At 38.4% G+C, this 14,380-nt stretch overlaps 1 protein-coding gene across 17 annotated transcripts in view; it reads right to left on the reverse strand.

Annotated features, from left to right (window-relative positions):
* Positions 1 to 14,380, reverse strand: part of nbeab (neurobeachin b) — a 295,564-nt gene that overhangs the window by 6,501 nt on the left and 274,683 nt on the right. For 12 of the 17 annotated variants that reach the window (XM_082179446.1, XM_082179444.1, XM_082179438.1 and 9 more), the window contains 5 exons: positions 8,673 to 8,762; positions 5,809 to 6,001; positions 4,380 to 4,451; positions 3,190 to 3,345; positions 2,076 to 2,246 (listed from right to left, as the gene is read on the reverse strand). In XM_082179446.1, the coding sequence (XP_082035572.1) occupies positions 2,076 to 2,246; positions 3,190 to 3,345; positions 4,380 to 4,451; positions 5,809 to 6,001; positions 8,673 to 8,762 (682 nt within the window). The remainder of the gene's footprint in view (positions 1 to 2,075; positions 2,247 to 3,189; positions 3,346 to 4,379; positions 4,452 to 5,808; positions 6,002 to 8,672; positions 8,763 to 14,380) is intronic. The other 5 variants (XM_082179439.1, XM_082179445.1, XM_082179442.1 and 2 more) reach the window with 1 other exon arrangement.

Here is a 14,380-nt window from a genome sequence, read left to right on the forward strand (position 1 = left end):
TCTATGATAATTTCTTTAATAAATTATAAAGTTCTTCTCTGATGATAAAATCTTGACTTTAAGTGGCCACATAGTATGTTCTAATTGGTGTATTGTATAATGTGCAGGCTGAGGGATTTCTAAAACAAAGCTAATAAGGAGAACTCACGACTACAGGTTCATCCCATTAAATGCCTGAGATCTTTTCAATTTTTAATTAACACTAAGTTCATTACTTTCCACATAATTAAGACGCATGCCATTACTTTGCATGCAGAACACCGTTAAATGAACCCAGGAATCAATAGAATGACCAATCCAAATGCAGATGTTTTTTTTTAAGTTGGCGAACAATCAAAGGTTACTCAGTCCTTGATCAATACGGTCCCGTGTTCACCGAGTTCTCCACAGGGGCCCGTCTGGCAGCTGTCAGTGATCTGGGTGGGAACGCGTGTCAGGACTGGATCCCTCGGGAGATCCCAGATCACCTTCACCACAAAAGATTTAATCAGTCCGCACCCGGGCCCTTCCAAACCCTCACGCTAAACCCCAGCAGTACAGCAACACAATTAAGAGGTGTAAATTGGAGAACGGCTGCTGGGGTCGTGAAGCACCGGGGCCTTGATTGAGCCGGACGGGATTTTAATCATTGCACATTTAAGACACACTTCAGCTTTCACGGGCAACTGTGAAATCAATTTCTACACCATGTCGGAGTGCCGCGGGGGCTGGTACTCGAATATCTGCTGAATATTCATGGAAGTTCCTGTCCCGACTGAAAAAAATGCAGTGTGGAGATGCTTGATGAGGCACAGCTGAACTTATCATTGACACAAAAACACACTGATGAGGGTTTGTTTTTCTTTACTTCATGCTACACTGATATCGTCTTAACAACCTCAAAGAGTTCTGGCTATAAGTCTGGAATATATAATGAGGGAACATAAAAAATGTCCGTTTTTATAAAAAGATTCTGCATTCCACTAGATCACCAGAGGATTATGGAGTCACGTTCGTGTAACTGTGGAAGTTCTGCCTCAGGTCCTTCTACAAACACTGTTATATACTGAATGCTTACAAATGCATAGAATCAAAAAAGAAAAAGAAAAAAAAATCTGAAATTCACCACTAGAGGGCACTGTTCATTTCCTAGAGGACATGCTCAAAACATTCATCCATTAGATGCCATTTTAAAAATCACTGCTCTACAAACATTATTTTGAACTAGATTTGTTTTACATGTAATGAAATGTAAATATTAATAATGACATAGTATTAATTATTCATATTAATATCAATTATTATTATTAGTTATTATTAAGCTGTTAAAAAAAATATAATTACATTCAAAAAGTGTTAATTAGTATTACTCAGAAATAACGCCAGATCGTGTACCGTGGGCTTGATAAAGTTACCATTGTTAGGTTTATTCCTCATTAAATATATAAATAGTTCTTTGTTCATAATTCCCACCAGTTTTAAGCACACAGAACATTAGTCGCCTTTGTGAGGGCACACAGTGAGCAGTTGTGTGTGAATATCATGGGAGTTTTGTTTCCTCTGCACTGAAAACAGGAGCGAGGCTGTATCTCGCTAATTGGAGGCAGTCGAGCCGAAATCCTTAATTAACTGTCTGAGCATCACTGAAGTTAATTAGAGAACAAGCTCTGCTAAACCACAGCTCATGACACGAACAGAAGAGAATATATTTGATACAAACCAATGGTGCAAATGCACAGACTTCTCAGACAAAAAGCAAGCTCAGACATGCAGGCTTGTTTTCTTGTTAACGTGTTTGCACCTCGTTACAAAAAAAAGCTTTCTGCTTTCAGTTTCAGTAGTGAGGAAACCTGGAACAATTATGAGCTGTAATGCATTCATTAGTGATGCAATAATAGCTTTTGTTCCTACAGTGATTAAAATAAAAATGAAAAAATAACTAAATAATAATAATATATTGGCCAGAATATGAGCTTTTGTAATCTCCTCCATAATTAATGTAACATCAAATATTAATTAAGTCTCTTGTTGGATGATTGTATAATGTAGTATGCTTAATATTGATGTAATTGTGCTTAGGTTCAGTTGTTACTCACTGTTGTTAGGGTTGTCTCCTATGATATGGTGCCGTCCACTCCAGTACCAGAGCAGCAGAGTGGCATCTCTGGATCCCGACACAATGTAGCAGTCGCCTCCGATGTAAGACTCGGAGCGTGCCAGACATGTGACCACGTCCCAGTGACCGAACACTATCTGAGTGAGCTTGCCTGCAAACAAACACCCGGACAATTCAAAGCACACATATGTTGGTCAGACCATTACACATATTGTCCACTCATTTCAATGTAATGAAAGTGAATGAAGACAGGGGATGGAAAATTACAAAGAAGAACCATAGAAGTATTGCACTATAAGAGTCTCCTAATAACATTTCATGAGAGTTCTTGAGAGAATTTTTTTTTGTCATGACAACTCTGGTGTATGGCATGGTAATGTTGATATGTTTGGTGTTGGAGGAATAGATCTGCTACTCTCCTTCTTCTGTTACTGCTGCTGCTGTTGGTTATACTACTGCTAATACATACATACACGAGTCACGACACGCTGCTGTGAGCAAGTAAGACATGCTGCTGCTGTACAATATAACACACATGAATTACCCGTAGCAGATCTATACAGGTGGAGCTGGGGAAGGAGGAGGGTTTCTGAAAGCGCTGCACTGCTATAGCAAATGCTAACCAAGTATTTGAATGTCGGGCAGCGAGCTCATTGGCTACTGATGCAGCAGGAACCAATCAGCTGTGCCCTATAGAGAATGTTGTGATCGCATGATGATTGAGTTAAGGACCTATCAGCCTGCACCATCTAGAGTTTCATGACAGAACTTTGTATCTGTACACAAATGATTATTTTCTAAACTTTTTAATGAATCAGTTGATTCAGTTCACATAACTGATCTACAAAATGATTCATTCACAAATCAGAGTTTAACTCACTGACTCGATCCGGTTGAAGAGAATTAACAGGCTACTGAAGGGGAAGATAAATAGTAAATAACAACTTAAATTTCACACGAAGCCATTGTATGGCTTCAGAAGTATAACATACGGTACAAACTATGGACTACTTTCAGGATACTTTTATTTAAAGTGAGTAAATGATGACATATTGGGTGAAATATGACCTTAATGTCCAATGAGTGTCTCTTACCTGTGTCTGACGAGTAAACGCGGAAACTCTTGTCCCAGAAACCACACACCAGGATGTAGCGGTTATCTGCCGTCACCACAAAACACTGAGTGTTGATCTGAATGCTCTGGTCAACCAGGTCAGTGATTTGTCGCTTGTTTGTGCCCGAGTTGTTCGCTGGAATAGATGTTTACAGAGTTTTGAAAAATTACTTGCATAATAAAAGTCTAGTTTATTACAATGTTCAAGAGATTCAATACACACTCCTGTTTCAGAATTTGGGGTCGGTAGCCTACAATGTTTTTAATGTTTCTGAAAAAAGTCTCTTATGCTCACCCAGGCTGCATTTATTTGATCAATAATTCTGTAAAATTGTAATATTGTGAAATATTATTAGGATTTAAAATAACTGTTTTATATTTTAAAATGTAATTGATTCCTGTGATGACAAAACTGAATTTTCAGCATCATTACTCCAGTGATGCATTGCAATCTTTTTTTAGGATTCTTTGATGAATTTAAAGTTAAAAAGTATTTCATTTATTTTAAAAAGAAATCATGTTTAACATTCAAATATCTTTATTGTCACTTATCCCACAATCCTGTGCTTTCCATTTTGTGACAGTTGAGCTAAAAAATAAAGATGGCATCTGAAAGTTGCGGTTGGTGGTCAGTTTGTGTGTAAGTGTACGTTTTCCACTTCTGAAGTCATTTCTAGCGAGGTTTTACTATTGTAGTCATTAAATATTTACTACGTTTTCTCTAGTTCTCTCTATTTTGCTGTGGATCATTAAACAGTTACGTTGCCTCAAAAGTCTTTCATAATGTGCCTTCGTGCGCAAACGCTGCCTATAAAGTCATTGCCTGATAGGGCAGCGAGGCAAAGAGTCAGCTACCTAAGCTTTCGGTAGCAGACACTATAACAAACATGTTGCAAAAATGACTGTTTTCTAACAAGTCTTCCAAACACTCTCCACATCTGCTATTGGTTGGATAAACAGAGAGTCCCACCCCAATCTCATGGTATGGTTGAATCAGTGTTGCTGTGTTGATTTAGTTGGGATACTCATCAAAACAGAGCAATGTTTTTAAAGCACCACAGGGCCACTTTTCAGGGAAATAAACCTACTGTTTGAATTGATCTCTTAATTTAGTTAAGGTTGGGATCGAATAAAGTATTTAACAACAACAACAAAACCAGTCAAACCCACCAATCAGCGAGTCCATCTCAATGGGGAGATGATGGGCCTGCTCTAGTGAATATCCTGGAGCTCCTCGAAGACCTGTCTCACACACACAGAGACAGTAAAAAATAGGTTAAAAACACATTGTTCAGTACCTTCACTCCCATTATTTTCAAACACACACACACACACACACACACACACGCGCGCGCACACCCACACACACACACAGTTGGGTTTTCATGTTTTATGGGGACTTTCAATAGACATAATGATTTTTATACTGTAAATTCTGTATCTTCTATCCCCGTACACTAGCCCTACCAATAAACAAAAAGTTTTTGCATTTTTACATTTTCAAAAATACATCACTTAGTTTGATTTATAAGCTGTTTTCCTCATGGGGACCACAAAAAAAGGCCCTAAAAAGACAAGAATTTCAGATATTGCCATCTTTGTGGGGACATTTTGTCCCAATAATGTAGGGATTACCAAAAAAAAAGAAAAAAAATTTCTTCCTCAATAATTTTGTCTTGTTTTCCAGTACAAATATCTAAACATTCTTAAACCAAGAAAGATTTACTTGAGAAGCTAAATTACTTTGTCTTGTTTTTTTTTGTTTTTTTTAAATATCAAAAAGGGAAAATGTATTTATTTGTCTTACCCCACTGCGAGACATTTTTTTCTTGTATTAAGCATAAACTCTTATTTCGATTTTTTTTTAAAATAAATCTGAAAACATCTTAAGTCATTTTGCTTCTCAAGTAATTGTATCTTGATTTAAGAGTGTTTAACTGCAATTTGTACTGCAAAACAAGACAAGAAAAACTTTTTTGCAGCGCACCCTTACAAATGTCCTCACGAAAACACCTGTCCTGCTGTCACAATCAACTCCACTCCCTGACCCGTCCCATTTGACATTGGGGCCTTATAAAGACCCACCAGCCAGATCTCCATGGTGCTTATTGATTTCTCCCCCTGTCCTGTGTCAGACAGGCCAGAGCTATAGCACCCCTGAGGCAGGCCTACAAGGCAGTGATCGCCATTTTGAGCTCAATGTGGTGGCCTTATTATTTCGGGGGACCCACACACACACGCGCGTCCGGAGAGGGCTGGTCCTGCAGCTGCAGCCATTAGTAGTGTGAGAGAGCGAGGTTGGCACATTTGGTCCTGACATCACTATGTGTTGCCGTGACAGCTGGGGAGGTGTGAGGCGAAAGGAGAGGCCGTGATAGGCTAATTTAGCCAGTCGCCACAGCGCCCGACCTCTGACCTGCAGGTGAGGGGGGCTCCGGGGGAACGGCTAGTTGGATAATGTTGTTCACACATGGCCAAGTGGTAACATGTGGAGTTAATCTGGGTTTCTGTTTGGGTGTAAGTGTGTTTTTTAGGAGAAATGAAGAAATGAGCTGGTTAGTTAGTATATACTGTAGTATGCACACAGATTGGCACTCACCCACTGTGTTGTGCCAGCGGTTGACGGCGAAGAGCCGGCTGCAGGTGATGGTGACGACGGCGGGGAGGGTCAGGTGGGGCAGCGTGTTGGCGGCCACATGAGTGACGGGAGAGTTGGAGGGAAACTTCAGCACCATGATGACATCCTGCTGCATCTGATCCTTAAACATGAGCGGACTCTGCGGAAGGAAACACTGTTGAACAGAGAAAGCAAAGGAAGAGAAGGATGGAAAAGAGGGAGGGAAGGGAGAGATAGACGAGGAGAGGTTGTTAGCGAAGAGGAAAGTGGTAAAAAAAAAAAAAGAGTTGGAACAGAGGAAAGACTGTGTGGTAGTTTAGGAGGAGAGTCATGGAGAAGGGGCCTTTAAAGGGATAAGTTGAGGCAAATATACATATATATTTATGTATTTATTTGATTATAATACAGTACAAATAGTAACAATGTGAAATATTTTTAGATTTTCTATTTTACTATATTATAAAATGTAATTTATTCCTGTGATCAAAGCTGAATTTTCAGCATCATTACTCCAATCTTCAGTGTCACATGATCCTTCAGAAATCATTCTAATATGATTTGTTGCTCAAGAAACATTTATTATTATCAATGTTGAAATGTTTGCTGCTTAATATTTTTGTAGAAATTGATACATTATTTGAAAATTCTTTGAAGAATGGAAAGTTCAAAAGAACAGCCTTTATTTTAAATAAAATAATTTTGTAACAATGTAAAAGCGTTTACAGTCACTTTTGATCAATTTAATGAATCTTTGCTGAATAAAATGAATTTCTGTAAAATCTTTCTGACCCCAAAATATAAAACATAGTAAAATGTATAATAAAATAATATAGCCTGGATAAAACAAACAAACAAACACACACACACACACACACACACACACACACACACACACACACACACACACACACACACACACACACACACACACACACACACACACACACACACACACACACACACACACACACACTTTAAATAGACGTCACCGTGATGTAAATGTGCTATCTGGGGGAATTTGTGTGTTTTACTCAAACTCAATTGACGATTAAAACTTAAAGCATTAGGCTGCACACATTTATTTTGGAATATAAACAAGCACTAATAATAAATGTAGTATTGACAGCATTACATTCACTTTGTAAACTTCAGTGTGATTGTTATGACGGATGCTTGATTGAGATAGGAACGAGTATTCAGGTGTGAGGACTCAAAAGGCCAGTAGGGAGCACTGTTCTCCCGACACAACTATCTTCTGAGCCTCTGTGATGGAGTTGTGTGCTCCTGGAAGTATGCCAGCTCTGTTTGACATGTATTTGTGTTACGGATGTGGAAGTAGCAGCACTTGACTTCGGTGCAAGTAAGGTCCAAACTCCAAATTGGTTAAAGCCTACAGTTTCAAAGAGGAGATTGACAGAAATGCTCTGGCACCACTGAAACACCACTCCTGCGGAAGCTGATTAAATATCGAGACACAATAGCTGTCATTTGACAGTGTATTATCATCAGCTGGACATGTTAATAAAATCATCAGTGTTGAGGAAGCTACTGAACCCAAACTACAGTGAAGCTACTATTTAGAAAAAGTAGCGAGCTAAATTACAAGCTAATAAAGTTTTATGAAGTAACTGCTTACACACACAACACACACACACACACACACACACACACACACACACACACACACACACACACACACACACACACACACGCACACAATATTATATAGGCTACAATAGGAGTAGGCCTATTAATAATAATATTAATAATGGTGTGTGTGTGTGTGTGTGTGTGTGTGTGTGTGTGTGTGTGTGTGTGTGTGTGTGTGTGTGTGTGTGTGTGTGTGTGTGTGTGTGTGCGTGCGTGCGTGTGTGTGTGTGTAAATTTTATTCAAATGATTTAATTTTATATAATATAATTTATAATGTATTATGTATTATAAATCTACTACAATGAACCATATTTTGAACAAGTGGAAAACAGTCGCTTGTAATGGAGGGAATATGTGACTTTTTTTTAATGGTTCCAGTATGGATTCATGAACCAACCAAATGAACCATTTCACTAGAATAAATCGGCCCTCCCACGCTAACGGGAGTGGAAAGTTCTATGCATGATCTATTGACAACACGCAAATTAAAGAACACAAACACAGCTGGATCATTTCCATAATGACCAACACAATCTACCAAGAGCAGCGCAAATTAGCGTCTGGTTTAAGACATGCTTTTTTTGGTCTTTAAATAATGGCGCAAATACCAGTAAATCGACTAGCGCAAACCTTAGTAAATCACGTTGCGTGATTCATTTCAATACTCTCCTCCCATAAATGTTCCGTTTGAAAGGGAAAGTCTGACAAATGCATATGCAATAACGTCAGCCGCAAAAATAACCCTGTCCATGCCTTTCAGCGCTAATTTTTTTTGCGCTGGAGCAAGCTGTTAGTAAATCTGGCCCTAAGTGTTTTGTCATTTATTTTGTCATGTTTTGAAAAAGTAGATTATTTTACAGGGAAAATACATTATATTGAAAACATGCAGTTAAATGAATACATTTTAAATGTAGTTAAACTAGTTTTGTCACAATATTTAGTGACTGATCACACAACAGCAGATTGTTGTGAACTGCACCCTGACTGCAGAAGTTGTGGGCATATGGAAGTGAGACTGCTGTGTTGGGTGTTGGGGAGCGGTCCGAAGGTCAGGCGTCACTGCCCTTGTTCCAAATAATAACTTCCCTACTGCCGGGCAGGAAAAAAAAACACAACAAACACGCACACACTGATTTTATTACACACAAACACACACACACACACACACACACACACACACACACGCTGTTCTCACCAGGTGCATGGCGGAGCTACGGGGAGGATGTGGCTCGATGAGCAACTGAGATGGCGTCTGTCCAACACTTTGGATCTGAGCCTCGGTGGCCTGCAGCAAAAGAGAGAGAAAGATACAGAGGAAAAGATAGATGGAGAGAGGGAGAAAAGAGAGAGAGAGAGAGAGAGCAGGCTGTCAGTATCGATACGCATCAAAGTGATGGGTCAATGCGTTACTTGACAATGCAAGCAAATCCCCCCCCCCCCCCCCCCCCCCCCCTAGAGGGTGGGGGGGGGGGGGGGGGCGGGGGGGGGGGTTGGTTGGTGACTATGAGTGGGTGAGTTCCAAAACCCAAAACTACCCCCACCCCTGCCCCCTTCAAAGCCTGCAGAGTCATCCAAGTGTTAGTATGGAAGAGACAAGCCTTTCCTTATTAACATGCTTCAGTTAACCGTTCCCATTTCCAGGAGCAGGGTCCACGTACACCCCCCTCACCCACCCTTCATGAGCAGACGTTAACCTGGACTGACGCACAGCCAGGACTGCGGCAGAACCCTCCCTCTCCGATGTTATTGTGCCGGAGACAAAGGGCAGAAAGAGCACGTACTACACACACACACACTATTATATAAAACAGGAACAGCATTATTAATAATAATATTAATACTAACGGTACATTAAACATCACAAAGACACCACAAAAGGGATAATACTGTAATGAGAATTATTCTCTAGCATACTCTAGAGTCTAATGCACACATATAAATCATTATGATGTTATTTATATTTAGTCATTTAGCAGACATTTTATCCAAGGCAACTTACAAACGAAGAATCTGAAGCAACTCATAATGCCACAATATCAAGTTTCAAGACTAAGCTAAAGTTGTACAAAAGTGAGAGCAAAAGTTCTATATACTCATATAGAAATAATTATATACACTCAAATACTATAGAAAAATGCAGTTATTGTACAATATCCTCTATTCACTGACAAGTCTGTGAATGTTCATTTTCAATTCCTGCAAAAAAAATAAATAAAAAAATAATAATAATTTTGAATTAAAAATTTTGAATTAGAAATTTCTCAGATTTGAATGCTGTTCAAGTCATGTCAAAATTATCATAGTTGACTAGTAATTTCACACGAAACTCTTAAATTCATAATTGGGCAATTGACATGAAATACACTACCATTCAAGGATGCATTCAATTGATCAAAATAATAATGTCACAAACAATTATATTTCAAATAAATACTGTTCTTTTGAACTTTCTACTCAACAAAGAATTCTGAAAAAAAGTGTATTAAGCAGTCAACACTGATAATAATAAGACATGTTCTTGGTCAGCTAATGATCATAATAGAATGATCATGTGACACCGGATCATGTGACTGGAGAAAGGAAAAAAAAATTACATTTTAAAATAAGTTAAAATAGAAAACAGGGATTTTAATTCCAAATATTATTGTTTTACTGTTTTTTTTTTATCAAATGCAGCCTTGGTGAGCATGAGAGACTTCTGCCAAAAACATTTTAAAAAGTCTTACTGACCCCAAACTTTTGAACGCTACCGTCATTTTGGGCAACAGTCCATCTAAAACCATTTTAACCAAGGTTGTTGCCTAGTCACTATGTTTAAAGATCACTTATAGTGTTACAATTACACATAAAGATTTAGGTTTCTTTTTGCCTGTTATGTGATTTGAGCCACAACTCAAATGAAGGGTCAAAACAATTGAAGAAAGCAGAGAAAGCCACTCATTTTTCAGTCCTCACACATCCCTCGTGTTATGTAACGATGACAGACGCATGTCGCTGTGAGTGTGTTGGTTATTGATAGAGTGTATGTTTGTGGTTGTTTGTGTATGTGTGTGGAGCCCAGGAGTGTGCCACTGTGCACGCTAGCATTGACAGACACCTACAAGCTCCCCTCGGCTGTTCTGAAGCTCTGATCCCATCAATCTTTCCTTCCCGTGTGGAGCGCCTCCCACAGCCTAACAGAACAGCTCTCCCTCAGTGCTCTGAAGCCTGGATTCTCACGTCAGATCAAACGTCCCCACGCCGTCCAGATCAGCATGTTAAACATGTCACATGACCTACACGCTTAGAATCGGAACCAATCTGAACTCGCTACATTCTAAATTGCAGTTTGGATAAATGTGTGATATCATACGCCTTTCACTTTCAGAGTTTCTTTTAAAATAGTTGGTTTTCCAAAGCATTTCACTTCAAAGTCAACACAAAATCTAAATAGACTCTCAGTCTAAATTCTCTCAACGAATACCCCATTTCACTTACAGAATTAAAATGGTGTGCAAATTGTGTTTCACGTCGACTTCAAAGCATTTTGGCAGCAGCGAAACAAACCCACAGAATTATAATCATTAGTGCAACTGAAATGTGAGAAACAGTAAACTGGTTCTCACTGAAATACTTCAAATAGGAACAACAGATCATCAAACTTAAACCATCTTATCTAAGCCTGACCCTGTTGGCAAAATTTGACACAAGCAGACCTCTCAGGACTCACAGCAATCACATTTGGCAACAATTAAACATCAGTCTGTGCTGTTTTTACGATGCTGTCTGTCAAATAATAATGCGCTCACATTATAGCTATTTTAGGTTAGACTCAGGAACAGGGGTCAAAATGTCTGCTCAAATAATGTAATCTGATCTGAAGATCTGAGAGAAACAGGCAGCCATGTGGAAAGTATCACTATATTTCTGCCATCCAACAGTGAAGGAAAGAACGAGAGGAAAAAAATCATTCTAGAAGTCCAGAAATATGAATATAAATGGTCAATATACTTCATATCAAAACTAAATATATACAACATAATGTTTTGATAAAAAGAAGTCTATTATGCTCATTTATTGTTTCAAAATAACAGTTTAAAATAACTGTTTTCTCATTATATTTAGTTTTTTTTTTTTTTTTTGTGATAGCAAAGCTGTATTTTCAGTAGCATCATTACTCAAGTCTTCAGTGTCACATGATCCTTCTAATATGCTGATTTGGTGCTCTGCTGCTTTATATTTTTGTGAAACCATGATTTTTTTTTTTTACGAATATAAAAATTCATAAGAAGAAAATAACTTATTTGAAATAGAAATATTTGTAAGGAAAAAAGTATTTCTTTAAATAAATAAAAAAATCTTACTGAACCTTTAATGATTTATCGTTTGTTACATGAGGCAAAAGAAGTTCAAATCAAGGATAAACTGAGGATAAACACAGCTTATGCTCACATATTTGAAGACTGCTATTGGATCATTGAGGATAAACGTCATATTATGTGACTACGCATTATTTTACAGAGAGTTTACGACCTATAACCTACGATCTACGTTCTGCCTTAAAGGGATACTCCACCGAAAAATGAAAATTCTGTCATCATATACTCACCCTCATGTTGTTTCAAACCTGTATGAATTTCTTTCTTCTGCTGAACAGAAAGGAAGATATCTAGAAGAATGTACTGTAAGTAACCAGACAGTTTTAGATACCATTGACTTCCATAGTAGGAAAAAAATATACTATGGAAGTCAATGGAGTATCCCTTTAAGAACAAATGGTGCAACCGAATAGAGTTACAAACTAGCTAGTAGTTAGTAGTGTGGACTTTACATTCCAATTGAAGTAAGAACTTCCGAACGGCTGGTGCAACCCTACTCAGCACTTTAAAGTCCAGAAAAACATCCTGGATTTAAGGCAAATTGTACCTTGTTATACTTCCAATTCTGACAGATTATGTCTAGCCAAAGCTCCAGCTAAGGTTATGTGAGAGACACGTCCTTTAAATCATCTCAATGTTGTCAACTGACCCAAAATGTCAACCGGTTGATCATCTCAGCTCTGGAGAAAAAAACCCACACTTTATCACAAACAGAAATCAGTAACTCATAACTGGCAGTTCATTACGATAATCCACTTTAAGCCCCTGCTCTTTACAGCAGATAAGAAACACCTCTTGCATAAGCTGTGCGGTGATTGTCTCCCACTGAGCTTTAAGCCGTCATGCTTAGATGGACATAAAACATCCATCATAACCTGTGGCATGTCAATCACAGATTCGTCTTTGTGTCAGGTTTAGATGTGCAAGTATGTCAAAATCTGATGTTTACCTCAGGTTCTCAGAGAAGCATAAATATATACATTTTAGGAGTGAGTTTAGTAATGGCACGTATAGGGTAAAAAAAAATAAAAAATAGCTAAATGGAAAAGACAGGCCTTTTATATATTCGTGTATGTGGAATAAAGTGCCGTTTACACCAATGCTAATATGTCATTCAAGCTTTCACTACAAATGTATTCAACCATGTTGCCAAATCATTTAAAAAAAGATTGGACATCTGAATGTATCATTTGGCATCCAATTAAAAAAAAAATCAATGTAGACTTAAAAGTAGGGTGTTTATATCAATTTTTTCAAACACAGAAGACTGTGAAAGGATCAAATATTTTTCTTACAGAGACACTCCTTTGACATATTCTACTCATTTGTGAATGTATAATTTAATGCTTATTAGTGACGGATAATTCACAAGCAGTGCTCTCATATTGTGTATTATGTTTACAAATCTGTATCAAAAGATTGCTGGCATGTTCTTCATCCGTAAACGCTGTTTTTCCAGTGACACAACCCTGCCATCTCGAGCCCTGTGACTCCATCATCAACCGCTGCCATTTTGATTTGACTCTGGAACGAGTTATGACCCTTAACTCCAGAGTTTGACATTTTAAGGCCGTAATTGCAGTGCTTAATGTCAGAGCTGTGGATGCACCTGTCAGTGGGGAATGAATCAATAGCCTGAAGGTGACGGTCACATTTCTGAGCGAGATACCATGAGCCGTCTTCCCTCTCTCTCACAACTCAGGTGGAGACCGAGAGACCTCAGAAACGCTAGTGAATTTAGTGTACTTGAGGTCAATATATTTTGTCCATGAGGTTATTCCTTTAATGTTTTTAGGTTGAGGGGCATTGGTTAACCACTTGGAAAAATAGAGCAAAAATAAATGAATTCCTTCATGCATTTAAGAAGTCAAGTTGAGGTCAGCTTTACTCAGCATTTAAGTGTCTGAATGCCATTTGATAGGTGCTTGGATGACATAAAAAGCAATATAGACTTTATGAAGAATGGAACATGAAGGCTTCTCAAACTCCAGAACTGACAAATAAAAGCCGGTTTTCTGGCTCTTCCAAGGCTAACAAACCTTGCTGTCAGCTACCATTGCTCTCAGAGTGCTGGACTGCTTGTGAAGAACGCGGCCACATGAAAGAAACATAATTGCTATTGTCTGGGATGTAGAGCTGAATGATGAAAAGCAAAGCTTTCTCCATATTGTTTGATAATTAGCCCCCCTGTTCCGTGAGTGATTTGCATAGTGGTCACTTGACAAATAAAGGCAGTCCTGGAAGTGACAGTATATAAATGACTTGTTTTGCAGACAGCAGATGGTGGGTATCACAGGGAGCAGGAGAGATATAGGGAATGAGAGAGAGAAAAAGAGGAGCAAGGGAGGGAGGTATGGGGTACACACTGCTACAAACACGCTGCCTACCAGCTGCTGCTGTTGAATTGGAATCATATCCACAAACACAATTATGTCTTCTTCCAAACTTCCACTAGTCAATAAAGACTATTGTGTGGAAAATCAATAACATTGATTTACATCCTAATTGCTTGATGAATTCAATCGTAGTCGATAACCAGAAAATA

The sequence above is a fragment of the Leuciscus leuciscus genome (genome assembly GCF_965113295.1).
Source record: "Leuciscus leuciscus genome assembly, chromosome: 9".
Taxonomy (NCBI): Eukaryota; Metazoa; Chordata; class Actinopteri; order Cypriniformes; family Leuciscidae; genus Leuciscus; species Leuciscus leuciscus.